The sequence below is a fragment of the Corylus avellana genome, chromosome 5 (genome assembly GCF_965113065.1).
Source record: "Corylus avellana chromosome 5, dhCorAvel1.hap1.2, whole genome shotgun sequence".
Classification (NCBI taxonomy): domain Eukaryota; kingdom Viridiplantae; phylum Streptophyta; class Magnoliopsida; order Fagales; family Betulaceae; genus Corylus; species Corylus avellana.
Window position 1 is genome coordinate 26853137 of NC_142494.1, and position 15347 is coordinate 26868483.

The 15347-nt window shown below is 35.7% G+C and overlaps 4 protein-coding genes across 5 annotated transcripts; 1 reads left to right on the forward strand and 3 right to left on the reverse strand.

Annotated features, from left to right (window-relative positions):
* Positions 1–686: 686 nt before the first annotated feature.
* On the reverse strand, positions 687–3853 carry LOC132182549 (PI-PLC X domain-containing protein At5g67130). 2 transcript variants are annotated; one of them, XM_059595828.2, is made up of 8 exons: positions 3725–3853; positions 3499–3621; positions 3151–3288; positions 2947–3045; positions 2541–2844; positions 2167–2390; positions 1992–2078; positions 687–986 (listed from the first exon to the last, which is right to left on the reverse strand). In XM_059595828.2, the coding sequence occupies exons 1-8, from the start codon at positions 3806–3808 to the stop codon at positions 972–974; spliced, it is 1074 nt and encodes a 357-aa protein (XP_059451811.1). In that variant the 5' UTR covers positions 3809–3853; the 3' UTR covers positions 687–971. The 2 variants fall into 2 exon arrangements, with proteins under 2 accessions (XP_059451811.1, XP_088372451.1); XM_088516325.1 differs by lacking the exon at positions 687–986 and adding an exon at positions 1239–1475.
* A 1125-nt stretch (positions 3854–4978) lies between these two features.
* Positions 4979–5686, reverse strand: LOC132183432 (B12D protein). Its single transcript, XM_059596868.2, has 3 exons — positions 5597–5686; positions 5426–5514; positions 4979–5323 (listed from the first exon to the last, which is right to left on the reverse strand). Exons 1-3 carry the CDS (start codon positions 5618–5620, stop codon positions 5176–5178), a joined length of 261 nt encoding a protein of 86 aa, XP_059452851.1. The 5' UTR covers positions 5621–5686; the 3' UTR covers positions 4979–5175.
* Positions 5687–8704: 3018 nt separating this feature from the next.
* LOC132181290 (COBRA-like protein 4) lies at positions 8705–11287 on the forward strand. The gene is made up of 6 exons (XM_059594439.2): positions 8705–8810; positions 8900–8979; positions 9082–9538; positions 9903–10050; positions 10399–10676; positions 10772–11287. Exons 1-6 carry the CDS (start codon positions 8759–8761, stop codon positions 11053–11055), a joined length of 1299 nt encoding a protein of 432 aa, XP_059450422.1. The 5' UTR covers positions 8705–8758; the 3' UTR covers positions 11056–11287.
* An 83-nt stretch (positions 11288–11370) lies between these two features.
* On the reverse strand, positions 11371–15140 carry LOC132182300 (COBRA-like protein 1). The gene is made up of 6 exons (XM_059595503.2): positions 14907–15140; positions 14378–14457; positions 13282–13738; positions 12677–12836; positions 12305–12582; positions 11371–12097 (listed from the first exon to the last, which is right to left on the reverse strand). Exons 1-6 carry the CDS (start codon positions 14977–14979, stop codon positions 11808–11810), a joined length of 1338 nt encoding a protein of 445 aa, XP_059451486.2. The 5' UTR covers positions 14980–15140; the 3' UTR covers positions 11371–11807.
* Positions 15141–15347: the final 207 nt, after the last annotated feature.

Sequence of the window (15347 nt, forward strand, 5' to 3'; positions counted from 1 at the left end):
TTTTTTTTTGAGAAGACTTTTAGAGCATCTTAAGCAAAATTATGCATTTTAGCTTTCCAAAAACTCTTTTTTTTTTTTTTTTTTTAATACAAACTTCAATAAATTTTTTATTTTATTCTCTATTTTTCTTTAAATATTATTATTTTTTTCTTGTTTTCTTAAACCAAGTCGAAATAAGAAGAGAGCAAAAAAAAGAACACAAAGACCCATCAACAACCAGAATTTTACAAACGCAAAATCTTGTGTTTGCTAATTTGCGAGCCTAGATATTAACAATGCAACTGATGATTACAAGTGCAGATCCTTTTTATTTCATTCTCGATCTCCACTGTTCACTCAAGTTAGGGACGTCGTCGGTTAATCTAACACCTCCTCGTTGGTATATGCCCAGGTATTGCCGTTGCCGTTGGAACACCTCCCTGACTCCCTCCTTTCTTTACCTTTTTTTTTTTTTTTAATTATTATTTATTAAATAATAAAGAAATTTGATAAAAAAAAAAAATAGAGAAAAAAATAAACACATAGCAACACCTATGAGTAAAATTAAAAATAAGAAAAATAACGATAGATGCCAAGAATTGATATCTCGAGTTGGATCCATGTAGCCAACATGAAGCATGGTCTCTATTATGGATCCCATGGGCTATGGCCTATGGGCCAAGTTTCTCCCAGGCTGTCCCAAGACATAAAAAGAATTAATATTCACATTAATTTATTTATTTTTAAAGTCTAAGAAATTTGCAAACATATAGTAACAGTTGAATGGGCTTTGACACATGAACAATGATTGATATTAAATAGAGCCTTTTCTTCTGTTGTTCAGTTTGCTACCTTTTGCATTACTTTTGTAATTGACATTTCATTGCTGCTTTGACATTTAATAATTAATTGCTTTATTTGGCACTATTCTAGATTTTCACTTCATTTTTTACAGTTTGAAAAGGGGTGCAAGCTCATGGACTGCAGGCTCGTCAAGTTGATCCTGCCTGCAAAATAAAGGTAATCAAAAATGGTTAGAATTTTCCCTTGTAAAGATTAAAGGGCAGGAAAATGTTTAGACTTTTACTTTTATTTTTTTATAAATTGATATCACAGTCAACGTGGTATTGGACTCATGTTAGTCACAATTAATATTTATTATTTAGTAGCTAATATTGTAAATGCCACATGAATTGTCATCTCAATTTATAAGAGCCTTAAAATTATGTTTTTATTTACGGTGATAAAAGCAATTGGGCTACAAATTTTGTTTAGCTAACTAGTTGCATGTCAAAAGTCCAGAGAAGTTAACAAGTTGCCAGTTTGGTGGGCTCTCAACAGGAAGTGGGATTCAGCCCGTGTGGAGACGACCCAAACCATTACAAAAATATTTGCATGGGCCAAACAGGGCTTTTCCTAGGATGGCCCAACCTATATAAGTAGATCTGAACTGGGCTTAAAGTTTCAATGTGGAGCTTCAGAAAACCCATGATGATCTCCATCAGCAAATAGTTCCATACCAACCAAAAAAAAAAAGTGAATATGCCAATTTACCCTTAAATTAACCATTGTTAAAAAGAAAAAGGGAAAACTTCATTAAGGACCCTCAAACTTCTACCCATTTTGAAATATCCCTTCTGAACTTCAAAATCTCTTAATTTAGTCTCATGAACTTTCAATTTCTTTTAATTTGGACCTTCCCGTCAGATTTTAAATATCATATGACGTTTATACTCGACTTTTGTATAAAATTCTAACTTATAAAACGTTTTTATTTTTATTTTTTAAAAAATCAAAAATCATGGATATTTTGGTCTTTTTTTGAATTTTTAACGGTTAAAATTAACGGAATGATCCAAATTGAGAGCAATTGAAAGTTCAAAGGATTAAATTGAGAGATTTTGAAGTTCAAGGGGAGTATTTTAAAACGGGTAAAAATTTGAGGGTCCTTAGCGAAGTTTCTCCAAAGAAAAAAAAAAAAAATAGTAAAAATGGCGAAGAGTAGATCTTACCGCACATGAATGGACATCATCACAACCACACAAGAGCTCCCCATTGAGAGTGTCCACAGCTTGAAATGCTCCACCTCCCTCACTCCTCTGCATTTAAATTACCAAAATGAAGAACCCAAACATATGCTCCTCCTAAAATAGAATGAATGAAAAAAAAGATGAAATTTGAAGGTACCTTGTAAAAATCAACGGCAACAAAGTTAGCCCACCGGTTGCCGGCAGCACCAAAACAAGTATGGAGCATGTTAATGAGATCCGCCGAGTTATGTTCACATGCTGTTATCTTAAAGGGAATGGATGAAAAATGATTCACCAACACCAAAGGCTTAGTTTTGTCATTAAGGGGTGATGATTCTGCCCTGTTTGGACACTTTCCCCCCTGCATTCCACCATCCCCATCTGCAAATTTTAGGTTTGGGATAAAGAAAAACTCATTCTCTAGCAAAATCTCTAGAGTTAAATTCTTAGTTCCAATATCCCTACTGGAAAGAATATGTATTAATTAGAAAAATTACAAGGTGATGCAAGGAGATAAATATAAATTCTTACACTGATTTTCAACCATGTAATTCCACTGGTATGCAATGCCTTCACTTTGTTCTTTAGACCTGATTGAAGTGAAAACAAGTAGCCTTTGGTTATTAGCAACCATGTCCGTGACAAGTGGCCAATCTTCACCATTTTTGGGCATGTTCGTCACCGGAAACCAGAATTTCATCAACCCGGCATCGGTGAAGACCTTTGTCAGTCCATTAGGGGCTTGAACATAGTCTTCTAAGATCACTGTGACTATTTCTGCTGGGTTTGCTGATAAGAAAGCTTCAATTTCCTTTAGTGTGCCTATAGCCGGTTCCTATTATTGCAAGAATATATGTGATGCCACTTTTTAGTTTCTTTAATTTTTTTTTTTTTTTTTGGTTCCAAAGGCATATATAGTTCAATAAAATGCACATACAAATGCAGTGTGGTCATAGCATTTTCCTCCGGAAGAATGGCACAACCATACATCTCCTTCAAAATCATAGGTATCGAGCATTAACCCGCGAACTCCATTCTGCAGGAGAGTGCTTGTTTGGCAGTTCAAAAAGTAAATTAATCAAACAAGAACAAAAAAAAGAAGCTTTGCACAAAATATCTACATTTGCATAAAAGATCGTACATTTAGCTGTTGAGTGACATTATCTTCTTGATTTGTAAAGGTAATACGAGGAACCCCCGTGTGAGATGGCTCTCCTTCGATAGCATAAGCATTATGGGTTGTCAAGAATGCATATTTATTGAAGGGAAGAGAGGTATTCTGTTCACAAGAAAACAGGAATTTCTGAGTGTACTATTTGGAGCATATAACGATTGAAAAAGTAGCCTTGTATGCCCGATCAGAAGAAAAAACAATGGTAGTTTTCTTTATTTTTTATTATAATTATAATTATTATTATTATTCTGGGTCGTGATTAGGAAAGTATAAGATGAATTGTTCTGGGTGTGTGAGAGAGAAGGATTAGATTACCAGGAGCTTGAATTGGTTTGTAGTGGTTGATCTAACACATCTAGAGCCTGAAAATGCTTGAGGGCAAGAGAAACAATAGAATCCAGCGTGGCAATCTCCATCTGATAAGCATGGATCAAGTGGCTACACATTGAAATTAGTGAGGAGCTTCACAGTTGCAGCTAAAAACCATAAGAATACTATATATATATATATAAGAGCCTAAAAATTCAAAGGACAAACGAACCCTGCATTCTCCAATGGAGGAAGCTGTGGCAACGCTGCAAAATACTGAAGCTGTGATCAAAAGCAACTTCTGCCGAAGACCCATTTGGCAGGAGTAGAAAAATACTCCAAGAACAAAGCTATGCGTATAAGATGGATGATGTCCCTTGACAGAACAACAACAAAACAATATGGGCTAGCTTCCTCAGTTTTGGCTGAGAAATCATAGGAAACTCGACAGAACCTTCGTGAGGAACAGACAGAAAAGTACTTGCAGCATAGAATATGCATATGCTCAGAAGCAACAAAAGACATTGTGTAAGTAAATTTGTAGTTAGGGTGAAGTTTGGGAATGTGTCAACCGGGCAGGACCTGGATAATATCCAGTTAGTTATAGAGCAGGAGTATTTTTGTCTTTTCATTTTTGAGGTGACAAAAATATCTCTCCACCATAATCAACGGGATATTTTCCAGTTCAAATGAAATGGAAAAAATCATAATTCGTGTCAACCCATTGATTGCTTTAATTTGAATTGTCATGCGCCATTAATAATGGTCATAAATGCAAAATTAATATTCATATTCGTAAGGATTTGCAATTAGACCCTCGGGCATATCATCTTCATTTCATTTAAAATTGAGAAGAGCTATTTAGGTAAAAATGTATAAAAATTGGAATAAAAGTGTCTTCATCTTTTAAAATTGAAACAATTTTATCTCACCCTTTTACCTAAATAGCTCTTCTTCATTTCAAAATAGATCCATTTCCTGTATCAAAGCTGGTTATAGCTTTTGGTAGTGAGAAAAAAAAATAAATGGGCTATTGTACCTAACTTCTGTCTAAATTTCTAACCGAAATTTTCAAATATTGTCTCAGTACCGTGCCAATCTTATTATAATATGCATGTGTCACCCATAACAAAAAATATAAAAAATTATTTATTTTTATTTTTAGAAAAACATTAGAGGGTGATTGAGCCACTTCATTTGGCCAAATCAGCCACATCCTAAGGCCATGAGCGTGGTTAGATTATCCCTCTCTAGTCATTGAAAGTGTTTAAGCCATCCTCATTTGTCCATTTAAGAGTGGTTGAAACAACACAACGGCTAGGTAGGGTTTTGACGATCCTATTTGGTCAATTTTTTGTCATTTAGCTATTATTAACATTTTACGACCCCCTTTATACCAAAAAAAAAAAAAAGAAAGAAAAAAAGGAAAGAATATTCTGTTTCATATTTTGGCTGTCTAGCTTGCTAAGATTTTGAATTGATCATTTATTCCATTTTTTTCCCTGAAAAGGTTGGCCATGACCCATTCGCCATGGCAATAGAAATATAGAATCCCAAAGAACTAAAATACACACACACAGGGCACCACAAATAGGTATGAAAAATTATGATGATCATCAACTACAAAATCCATGTTTCCCATGGATTAATATAATATAATATATAAATTTTCATGTAATGTGTTCATTTGTCTTCCGAGAAGAAGTGGTTGATGGCAGGCATGATCTCCGGCGGGCGGGTTCGAAGGAACTTGCGGAGCCCATGCTCAGCGTACTTCTCTCCCTCCTCTTTGTTGTCAAGCACTCCCATTTTCCGACGAGATTTGTCCACTCTGCAAATTCCCCCCAAAGATTACACATAAGAAAAAAAAAAAACCTGTTTTTTTTTTTTTTTTGGTTCCCCTTAAAACTTAAATTTAATCTGAATTTCGTACCTGACATCAGGATTGGTGAGTATGTTCCTTACAAGCTGGAAGGTGCACATCCCTGTAACGAATGTCATTGCAGCCAACAGTGGGTACACCTGAATCCACAAAATAAACATGTACGAGTCAAATCAAAATTGAGATAGATATAAATATTAGCTAGGCACGATGGGTATTTACCTCTGGCTTCATCCAACGCCCCATTAGGAAGAAAAAAAAAAAAGAAATCTTTCAATGCTCCTTGAATTCGACAAAAAGGTGTGATTTTCTGGGAAGATAATGTAAATTTGGACAAAGAATTTGCATGGATGTGTATATATAGGGGCAGGTGAATTGGAAAATATAGGCAACGTAGGAAGAGACCGAGTAATGAGTACATTACGATGGGCTACATACGACGTTTGATTTACCCAAAACCGGGGGCTACAGCCTCTTGTTTTAATTTAGTTTACGTACTTGGAAGTTTCTATAGAGTCAGGCAATTGGCTTTGGTCTACCATTTGGAAAGTTGGAACCTTTGACTTTGGAACTTTTGTTTTGTATTCACCATTCCTATTCCATCAAAAGTCAAAACTCATCCAAAATGACAGTTGATGATAAGGATTAACTGATTAAGGATATGTCATTCTTAGCCTGACAATAAAAAACTATTTTTATGAAGCACACCCATAAGCCAGAATTTTCATTTATAGTGGGGAAATTTATAAAATAATTATTAAAAAAAAATGTAAAAATGGCAATTAGAAGATTGTAACTTTTTTTTTTAATAATTGTATTCCAAATGCATACTCATTTGAAGTTAAGAACCTTAATCTCATTCGAATTGAATGGATTAGTTAGTTATGAAGAGATTAATAACCTAATTATAAAATAAATAACAAAAAAATTAGTAGGAATTTTGAAAATGTTCCATTGTGAAAGAAGGCTACCTTTCCTTGTTTCTCTAAAACTCAACCTATCAAGTCTCCCATAACCCAAGAAAGCATATCCCATTTCTTTGCTTAAAGTACTGTGAACATTCTTATTCTTATACTTCCTTTGTATCAAGGAAAAATGTCTTTTTTTTTTTTTTTGAAAAATGATTTTAGCTGAAAATATTTTTTAGCTCTTGGTTTGTACAAAAAATCAGTGATGACGAGCGACAGCTAGCGGCCTTTTGCGGTGGCTGAGAATGAACTGTGAGAGAAAGTGCGTATGAGGATAAACTCAAACTCGAAATTATCAATTTTTTAAAAGGGACCCGTTGTTTACCCCAATCACATGAATTAAAATCTTCTCACATTTAATAGAAAACTTAAAAAAAATATTAATTTCTTTGATTGAACTCTTCTTGCAAATTGATTTTTTTTTTCTTTATACCATTCCAGGTTTATTTAATATTGACAGTGTGCTTCTCATATTTTCTTGGATAATAAGAAAGGTGGAAATAAGAATGAGCCGTCATTCGTTTATCTCTATACATAGAGTATTTAAAGGTGTGTTATTAATTTATAATATGGTTCAGGTCCTAACCTAATGTCACTCTCCAAAAGATTTATAAACTAGAAGTTAGCCTAGCTAGGTGCATATTTTAATATTGAAAGCTCCGTTTTGTTTTATAGTGCATCAAGATATACATATATATGTGACAAGGTTGGTGATGGGCCTGTTTTGTGATCTGTCAAAGAGACTAGAATAAGGGACTGCAACCTTATGCTGAATGGGCTGGAACCGAGCCAATCTGCCCAAACCATTTGCCCAGCTTCAATGATCCGAAGGCCCAAGAGCTGCAAATTCTATTCCCGTCCCACTTCCCACACCATTCTCTAGGAATACTGCCATATAATTAAGTATTAGCACGTATTTATGAAATTTCAGGCTTTCTTTATTAAAAAAAAAAAAAAAAAAATCATTTGAATAAGAGTAATTCGTATGACTTTTATCCTTAAAAGTGATGTGGCTTTTAAAATTATTATTGAACCAATCTCAAATTCAATAATAATTTTAAAAGTGAAACACAAAACAATATTAAAAAAACAAAAATAGTTTTCTAATTTATTTGATCACATCCTAACACTTTTTCAAATCAAAAACAAAAAACTACCTAAAATACATTAACAAACAAAGCAGTCATTTCTTTTTGTACGTGTTAATTTATTTTCTTACTTTATCACTTTCTTTGTCTTTACTTCTTCTTTTCTTTTCTGCTTCTCCTTTTGTTTTGTGCGTGCTCCTTTATTTTTTATTTATTTTTATCTCCATATCTTCTTTGATGGAGCCTAGGCTGCCATTATTTATGGTACTCATACTTGAACATGAGTCCAACTCGTGTCAATTGGCCATATATATATATATATATATATATATATATATATACTTAGCCTCCTTGAAGGTAGGCCTCCTAACATTCAATGGAACATTTTGACATCATTTTTAAGAAAAAAAATATTACTTATAGCATTACTCATTGTGTAAATATTAGTCATATGTTCTCCCACTTTGTTCAATTACTAATGTTTAGTTTTGACACTTGGCCAAATTATATGATGTACACGTTTTTAATTAGTCTTCTGGCCCGTTCCAGCCTTTGAGATTTGATGCCAAGCTAGGGAGATTTTCCATTGTACTTGTTCATGATCGAGTGCAAGGGCCAATGGCTGAGTGGCCAAAGGCTAAAAAAAGGACATGTTTGAGGAATTTTATTTTTGAAGCATTCAAAGATATGCAGCGATCGGGTGTCTTTTTATCAGAAAAGGGACTCACTACCTGTCCTTGCACTGTTTGCTTGCTTCAAACTCTTGCTTCTGACAGAAACCAAAGCATCCTGATGAAAGCAAGATTTTTTTGAAGGACTGGAAAAAAATTAGTCGGTTGGGAGTAAGTTCTTACCATATATGACCAAAATGGCCTTGGCAGACGTAAAATGACTATGATATATTATACATATCCCATGGTTATTTGGGTAAATTGATAGGTTGCTCCACCTACCCCATACACATACACATACCCATCACCTTCAACTTCAACCAGGACCGTTGGAATGTTGCACTCACTCGTTAGTTTAGTCTTTGTGCCTCCCGCCTGTCGTCTCCCATAGTCATTGCTTCAAGATATGGAAAGCAAATGATCATACACTCCACGAGGGAGAATGTGATCGGCTTCACATTTTTTTTTAAAGTTTCTAACAACCATTAGGTAAGCCATCTCTAGAGTCTAGAGTCTAGAGTCTGATATTTTCCTTTTGCAGGGTGTCTTTCTTTCTTATATTATGTGCATGGCCATAGATTCTCATGATCCCTCAACATTTATATTGAACTGAATAAATCTCTGCAATATCAGAATCATAAGCTTGAGATCCTAGCTATGAGATTTGCCGTCTCAGCTTTCTTCCTCCTTGTGTTGCTTTCTTATGCAGGTAAGAGCTTCTGGTTCCCCTGAATCCTGATTGGATTAACTTGCTTCTTAATTTGCTTCATTCTTAATTTCTTTTTCTTTTCTTTGTAGCTGCATATGATCCATTGGATCCAAATGGAAACATTACGATTAAGTGGGATATCATGTCTTGGACCGCAGATGGCTATGTTGTAAGTTAAAGCTTCACAAACTAATTATTCTCAATTCTCATCAATGTTTTTCAGTACAATTTATGGATGACTGTGCTTCTTAATTTTCCAACATCCCTGCAGGCTGCTGTAACAATGAACAACTTCCAAATGTACCGCCACATAATGAGTCCAGGCTGGACCTTGTCGTGGTCATGGGCTAAGAAGGAGGTGATATGGTCCATGGTGGGGGCTCAGACCACTGAACAAGGAGACTGCTCCAAGTTCAAAGGAAACGTACCTCATTGCTGCAAGAAAACTCCCACAGTTGTGGATCTGCTCCCTGGTGTTCCTTACAACCAGCAATTCACAAACTGTTGCAAAGGTGGGGTGGTGGCAGCATGGGGCCAGGATCCATCATCTGCTGTCTCAGCCTTCCAAGTGAGCGTGGGGCTGGCGGGTACTTCTAACAAGACAGTGAAACTCCCCAAGAACTTCACTTTGTTGGGTCCAGGACCAGGGTACACATGTGGCCCGGCAAAGATTGTGCCTCCCACCACTTTTCTCACCCCAGACCTCCGCCGGAAGACTCAGGCACTGAGTAAGTTTCATTGTCTCTTCACATTATGAATTATCATATTGATTTTTGTTATGAATCTAGTTGTGAATGTGTATAATTGATATAATTTATGCTTATAAGATATGAAATTGTGTTAATAAGTTAGATCCAATATTTGAATTATGCGAATCATGTTGTGTCACTCATTAATTAGTTAAACACGCCATGTCTAAATTAAGAGATTTAACGCGAATAATTAAATGGTTGTATTCATGTCACAACCCATATATTAGTATACTTAGGTCTCGATACGACACAAACTTGACCCATGAACCTAAATTACGACCCAAATAATTGAAGTTTTGATCTGCTGTAGAATGGCTAACAAATTTATCCTTTTGTGCAGTGACATGGAACGTGACTTGCACTTATTCGCAGTTTCTTGCCAGGAAAAACCCGAATTGTTGTGTTTCTTTCTCATCCTTCTACAATGAGACAATCACTCCTTGCCCCTCTTGTGCTTGTGGTTGCCAGAAAAACAACAAGTGTGTCAAGTAAGTCTTTCGTTTTTAATTTCTTCACTTCAATACATTTATGAACATTCCCATTCAGCAAATTTTCTCTTCATGTTAGCTAAAATAATTTTTATTTTTTTAATTCTACTCTCTATTTTAACCATCAACATTTACTATAGATTATTTCTTTTTCAAAACACCTACATTCTAAAGTCATGTGCATGCTTTGTCGGGAGTTAAAATTTTTTTTCACCAAATTTAGTGAGCACCGTAGCACATTTTTACCTAAACTTTGCATCCCCGACTTGCCAAAATAACTTTCTGGCTAGCCGGATGTGAATGCTTATCAAAAAATCACATTAAGAATTAATGATGGTATTATTACAGGAGCAACTCCAAAATTCTTCAGATGAAGGGAATAAACACTCCGAAGAAAGACAATACTCCGTTGCTGCAGTGCACACACCACATGTGCCCGGTCCGAGTGCACTGGCATGTGAAGCTCAACTACAAGGACTATTGGCGTGTGAAGATTGCCGTTACAAACTTCAACTACCGGATGAACTACACCCTTTGGAGTCTTGTTGTACAGCATCCAAATCTCAACAATGTCACACAAGTTTTCAGCTTTGATTACAAGCCTCTGGTTCCCTATGAGTCCATAAGTAAGAGACAATAATAAACTTCCATTTTATTGAATGTCTGTTGAGGTGATGACAATATTCTGACATGACATGGCTGCTACTTTAATCATATGCAGATGACACCGGCATGTTCTACGGCATGAAATACTATAATGACTTGCTTATGGAAGCTGGGCCGACTGGTAATGTCCAGTCGGAGGTGCTTCTTCAGAAAGACAAGAACACTTTCACCTTCAAGCAGGGGTGGGCATTTCCTCACAAGGTTTACTTCAATGGTGATGAGTGCATGCTGCCCCCACCTGACACATATCCATTTCTGCCAAATGCTGCCCATAGAAACCTGCTTGCTTTATCAACATTGATTTCTTCATTGCTTTTCCTGTTGATGTCTATCTGGTGATGGATGCCTAGACTTTGGAAATGCTCAGTATTGAAAATTTTGAAGCTAAGTTTACTTTAACACAGCCGAAACAGAGCACAGGTATAAAAGTTCCAACATTTTTTAAACAACCATGGAAATGTATGCTACAATATACGAGCTTGTGAATAGAAAATTATATTTGAGTCTCAACAATGGGATCTATTTGTATTTTGATTGCTGATACTGCAATGTGATACTAAATCTTCACCTATCACCTATGGTTCTTTTTTGCAAAATAAGCAGGTCTATTAAAAAGGTTAACACTCTACTGGGAAAAAGTTCAAAAAATCTCAACATGGTTTCAAGCAGAACCTTATAGATAAGATGTTCGATTCACATGCAAAATTGCCTCTAATCCATCACAAAATGTGATGTAATTGAATCAACAAGCTCATATGGTAAATGAAAAGAGGAATAGTAACAAAAATATGCTGTGATAACCAGAAATATCTCCATATTCTTGTCAAATATTACAGTATGGATGTGAATATTGTAGAAACAAGATGATTTGGTAAGCGAACCAACATAAAAGAGCTGGAAGTAACAAAAAGGCAGTGAATTCACCCACCCATATGCAATACAAAAGAATATTAGTGTAAAAGATCATAGTGGAGACGAATTCGACTTTAACTGCTGCTGGAAGTCATTGCCAAGATGCATAGGCCCTGTATTCAATTTGATCCTTGTGAAAACTTTAGAATATCATTTTTACGCATTCAATATTATAGACTTTAGGAATATGCAAGCATGAATGTGAAGGCTGACAATAAAGTCATGATTAGAGTAAGTGAGGAAGTGCGTCGCCGCGAACCAGCATTTGGCAACCAAGGATAGGCATCGGGAGGCGGCATGACGCAGCTATCACCATTGAAATAGACCCTCCTGGGGAAAGCCCAACCCTTCTCAAAAGTGAAAGTTGCATCCTTTTGAAAAAGTAGCTCTGATTGAACATTGCCAAGAGGGCCAGCTTGCATAAGCAAATCATTGTAGAACTTAAGTCCCCATAACATCGCAGTATCATCTGTTCAAAAATCAAATCCGTTAAATACCCTTTCTCAACTTCCAATATCCATTAAAAACAAGAGTAAAACATGTGAATGTATTATGAAAATCATAACAACCAGTCATTTCTGGGGAGGGGAGGAATTGGATACTAATTCTCTTTTGCTAGGGGCACATTATCTATTATTCTAAACCGGAGCTAACTCCATGTTAGGATCTCACTTACTTATTGTTCCATATGGATTCAATGACTTGTAGTAAAAGCTGAAAATCTCGGTCAGATTGTTGAAGTTGGGGTGTTGAACAACTAGGTTCCAATCTGAATAGTTCATCTTGTAGTTGAAGTTTGTCACTGTGATCTTCACCCGCCAGTATTCCTGGTAGTTAAGCTTAACATGCCAGTGAAATCGGATTGGACACATATGACTTGTACATTGAACCAGAGGCGTATAGATATTCTTGCCAGAACCTGAAACAACTGAAGCTAGATGTGGTGAATTTGCCCTGTGAACCACACAGAAAAATAATATGTAAGAAAATTATCATCCACAAAGAAGTTAGAAGAAAGAGTTAAGCTGTTCTGGCTTAAAAAACTTACTCAACACAGCTCCCTGACTCGGACATGTTGCTTTGGCAGCCACATGAACATGTTGGGCAGGGCACTATTGTGTCATTGTAGAAGGATGAGAGTGAGACACAGCAAGTGGGAGTTGTTTGCGCTAGAAACTGTGAAAATGTGCACGACACATTCCAAGTCACTGCCATAAAAGAGAGATGAGTTTAAAATGTGATTTTTATTTATTGATTCAATTATGTTTTAATTTCTTGTTTGATTGGTAATTTTTACATCAAACTCACCCCACCCATTACCATTCCATTTAGGCTTTTTGACAGAGGTGACAATTATAGTACTAAAAATTTCTCTTTCTCAAATGTAATTATAAAAATAATCAGGTAAAAATACAGGTATAGCTAAATAAGTGTCCAGGAAGAGAAAAACAATAGCTATTGGATAATAAACAAGATTACCCTATCCTATAACCATTAGAACATACATTCACAGAAAGAAACTAGGTGAAATTCTGCACAAGAAATTTATATTAGTCTGTCATCTGTTGAAAAAACGAAAATATCACAGTGTTGGCTTTGTCCTTAAAGCTTAAAAGGAACATTTATTGATGTGGTCTTCATTAAGGAACTTACTCAAAGCTTGTGTGACTCTCCTTTTATCTGCTGTAAAAAATTTACTTGGTTTAACAAGTTTTGCAACTCCACAAGTATAACCAGGCCCCGGTGTCTTCAGAGTGAAGTTTTTAGGCATTCTGACTGTTTTGTTGGAGGTTCCAGCTGCACCGACACTGAGCTGAAATGAACCTGCTGCATTAGCTGGATCTTGCGTCCATGAACTGAGTACACCGCCTTTGCAGCAATTTGCAATCTGCATGTTGTAAGGTGCGCCCGGCAATAGATCAACAATTGTTGGACTCTTTTTACAGCAATGTGGGATGTTTCCTTTAAATCTAGAACACTCTCCTTGCTCTGTGGCTTGGCCTCCCACCATGTCCCAAATTATCTCCTTCTTCGCCCATGTCCATTCCAGTGACCACCCTGGTGATTGAATGTGACGATATTGCTGGAAGTTGTATATTGTGACAACTGCCTGTCCATTCAGATAACAAAAATGACATTATATCCATCTGATTATGCAGATGCCAGCAATTCTAATATGCCGAACACATAAACTCTTCATGTGACTGTAGGTAATGAAAGCCATTTGCTTAATCAATTGTTTTTAAGATAATAAAGCCTAAAATTCATCCTGTTGAGTCAGAATTCTACCCAGGTTGAGTTAAGGGGGAAAAATTCAGAGTCCAACAACATAAAAAAGTTGCTCATCAGGGAATATCTTAAGTAGAGAAACTGTATTGGGAAAGAAGGGTTCAATGTTGCATTTTGAATAAACAAGGTAGACATTATACCCAATGAACTGGGAATTGAAGTTTGATAGAATTTCTTCTGCCATAGGCAAACCTCCATCAATCTAATCAATATGCAAATTATAAACCTGAACAGAAAAATAACACTGTTTCTCAAAATGTTCAGATAGAATGCTTGAAGAACTGGACAAGCACACATAGTTCTTCTCTCTAGCAATGCAATATGAGATATCCCTAACAGAACACGCACCAATACGAGAGAGCATGTGCACCAAATATGAGTCTCTTCTATTAGGGCTTGATTACTCTTAAAAGAATATATATATATATATATATATATAGTATAAAAAGCTGAAACTCACAACATAGCCATCAGGAGTCCAGCTCGTAATATCCCATTTGATTGTGATATTTCCATTTGGGTCAAGTGGATCATAAGCTTCTGAAAAAGAAACAACCAACCAAAAAATAAGATAAATAAAAATGGTCAGTATTTTCAACTCCTTGGAAAATGTCAATTACATATTGAAAATTATAAAACAGAGGCATTTCTAAGCATGTTTTGGTATTAACAAAACTAGAATATAAAACAGTAGCTGGATTGGCTAAATTAAGAAGATAATAAGAATTTTTATTTTTATTTTTTGCTTATTATTTATTACGTGGTAATTTTCCTCATTCACCAAAGTCAATAAACAAAGCCTGACAAATTCCACAAATATTTCTCCAATCAGTCAAGCACACAGCAAGAAATGCAATTCATCAAGACCATTGCTTTCTGTTACTGATTAAAGGTTAAGAAAATATCCATTAACACAAACAAGAAACAAGAAACAGGGAAATATTCTATATTTGCAAAGATTGAAAGAAGAAGAAACAGAACTCGCCAACCTGTTGAAGTGAAGCTAGTGCATGACAGCAGAATCAAAAGCAAAGTGGTGAATTTGGAGAAGATTCCCATCATGGGTGAGAACTGAGAAGCAAGAGCCCACTTTCTCGGTGAAGGTTTTATTCTCGTCTCAATGAACGTCTGTATACTTTGTTGGCTCAAGATCACCAGCAGAGAAGAATGAACTCTGAAGAGAGACACAGAGACGAGAAAGAAAGAACGCGGTGTAAGCTGACTTTGGCTTACTTCCCAAGTCAGTCTAATTAAATTAGCCCGCCTTTTAAGCCCACCGTATACACTTTTAACTAATTATTAAAAATAAAAATAAAACCACAGAAAAGTCGTTGGCTTCACATACAAATGTTTTCTATCTTATTTTTGGATTAAATTTAATGAGAATATATATATAATTATATACCCCTTCAAGCTCACCCAATATTATA

Excerpts from the sequence above, each read along its gene's own strand:
- LOC132183432 (XM_059596868.2), bottom strand. The coding sequence starts at position 5,620 with ATGGGGCGTTGGATGAAGCCAGAG. Across the intron at positions 5,515-5,596 it reads GGCGTTGGATGAAGCCAGAG|GTGTACCCACTGTTGGCTGC; the intron begins GTAAATACCCAT and ends TTGTGGATTCAG. Across the intron at positions 5,324-5,425 it reads CTCACCAATCCTGATGTCAG|AGTGGACAAATCTCGTCGGA; the intron begins GTACGAAATTCA and ends GGGAATTTGCAG.
- LOC132181290 (XM_059594439.2), top strand. The coding sequence starts at position 8,759 with ATGAGATTTGCCGTCTCAGCTTTCTTCCTCCTTGTGTTGCTTTCTTAT. Across the intron at positions 8,811-8,899 it reads TGTGTTGCTTTCTTATGCAG|CTGCATATGATCCATTGGAT; the intron begins GTAAGAGCTTCT and ends TTTTCTTTGTAG. Across the intron at positions 8,980-9,081 it reads GGACCGCAGATGGCTATGTT|GCTGCTGTAACAATGAACAA; the intron begins GTAAGTTAAAGC and ends ACATCCCTGCAG.
- LOC132182300 (XM_059595503.2), bottom strand. The coding sequence starts at position 14,979 with ATGATGGGAATCTTCTCCAAATTCACCACTTTGCTTTTGATTCTGCTG. Across the intron at positions 14,458-14,906 it reads CACTAGCTTCACTTCAACAG|AAGCTTATGATCCACTTGAC; the intron begins GTTGGCGAGTTC and ends TTTCTTTTTCAG. Across the intron at positions 13,739-14,377 it reads GGACTCCTGATGGCTATGTT|GCAGTTGTCACAATATACAA; the intron begins GTGAGTTTCAGC and ends CTGAATGGACAG.
- LOC132182549 (XM_088516325.1), bottom strand. The coding sequence starts at position 3,808 with ATGGGTCTTCGGCAGAAGTTGCTTTTGATCACAGCTTCAGTATTTTGC. Across the intron at positions 2,845-2,946 it reads GCTATGACCACACTGCATTT|GAACCGGCTATAGGCACACT; the intron begins GTATGTGCATTT and ends TTGCAATAATAG. Across the intron at positions 2,391-2,540 it reads TTACATGGTTGAAAATCAGT|ATGGGGATGGTGGAATGCAG; the intron begins GTAAGAATTTAT and ends TAAAATTTGCAG.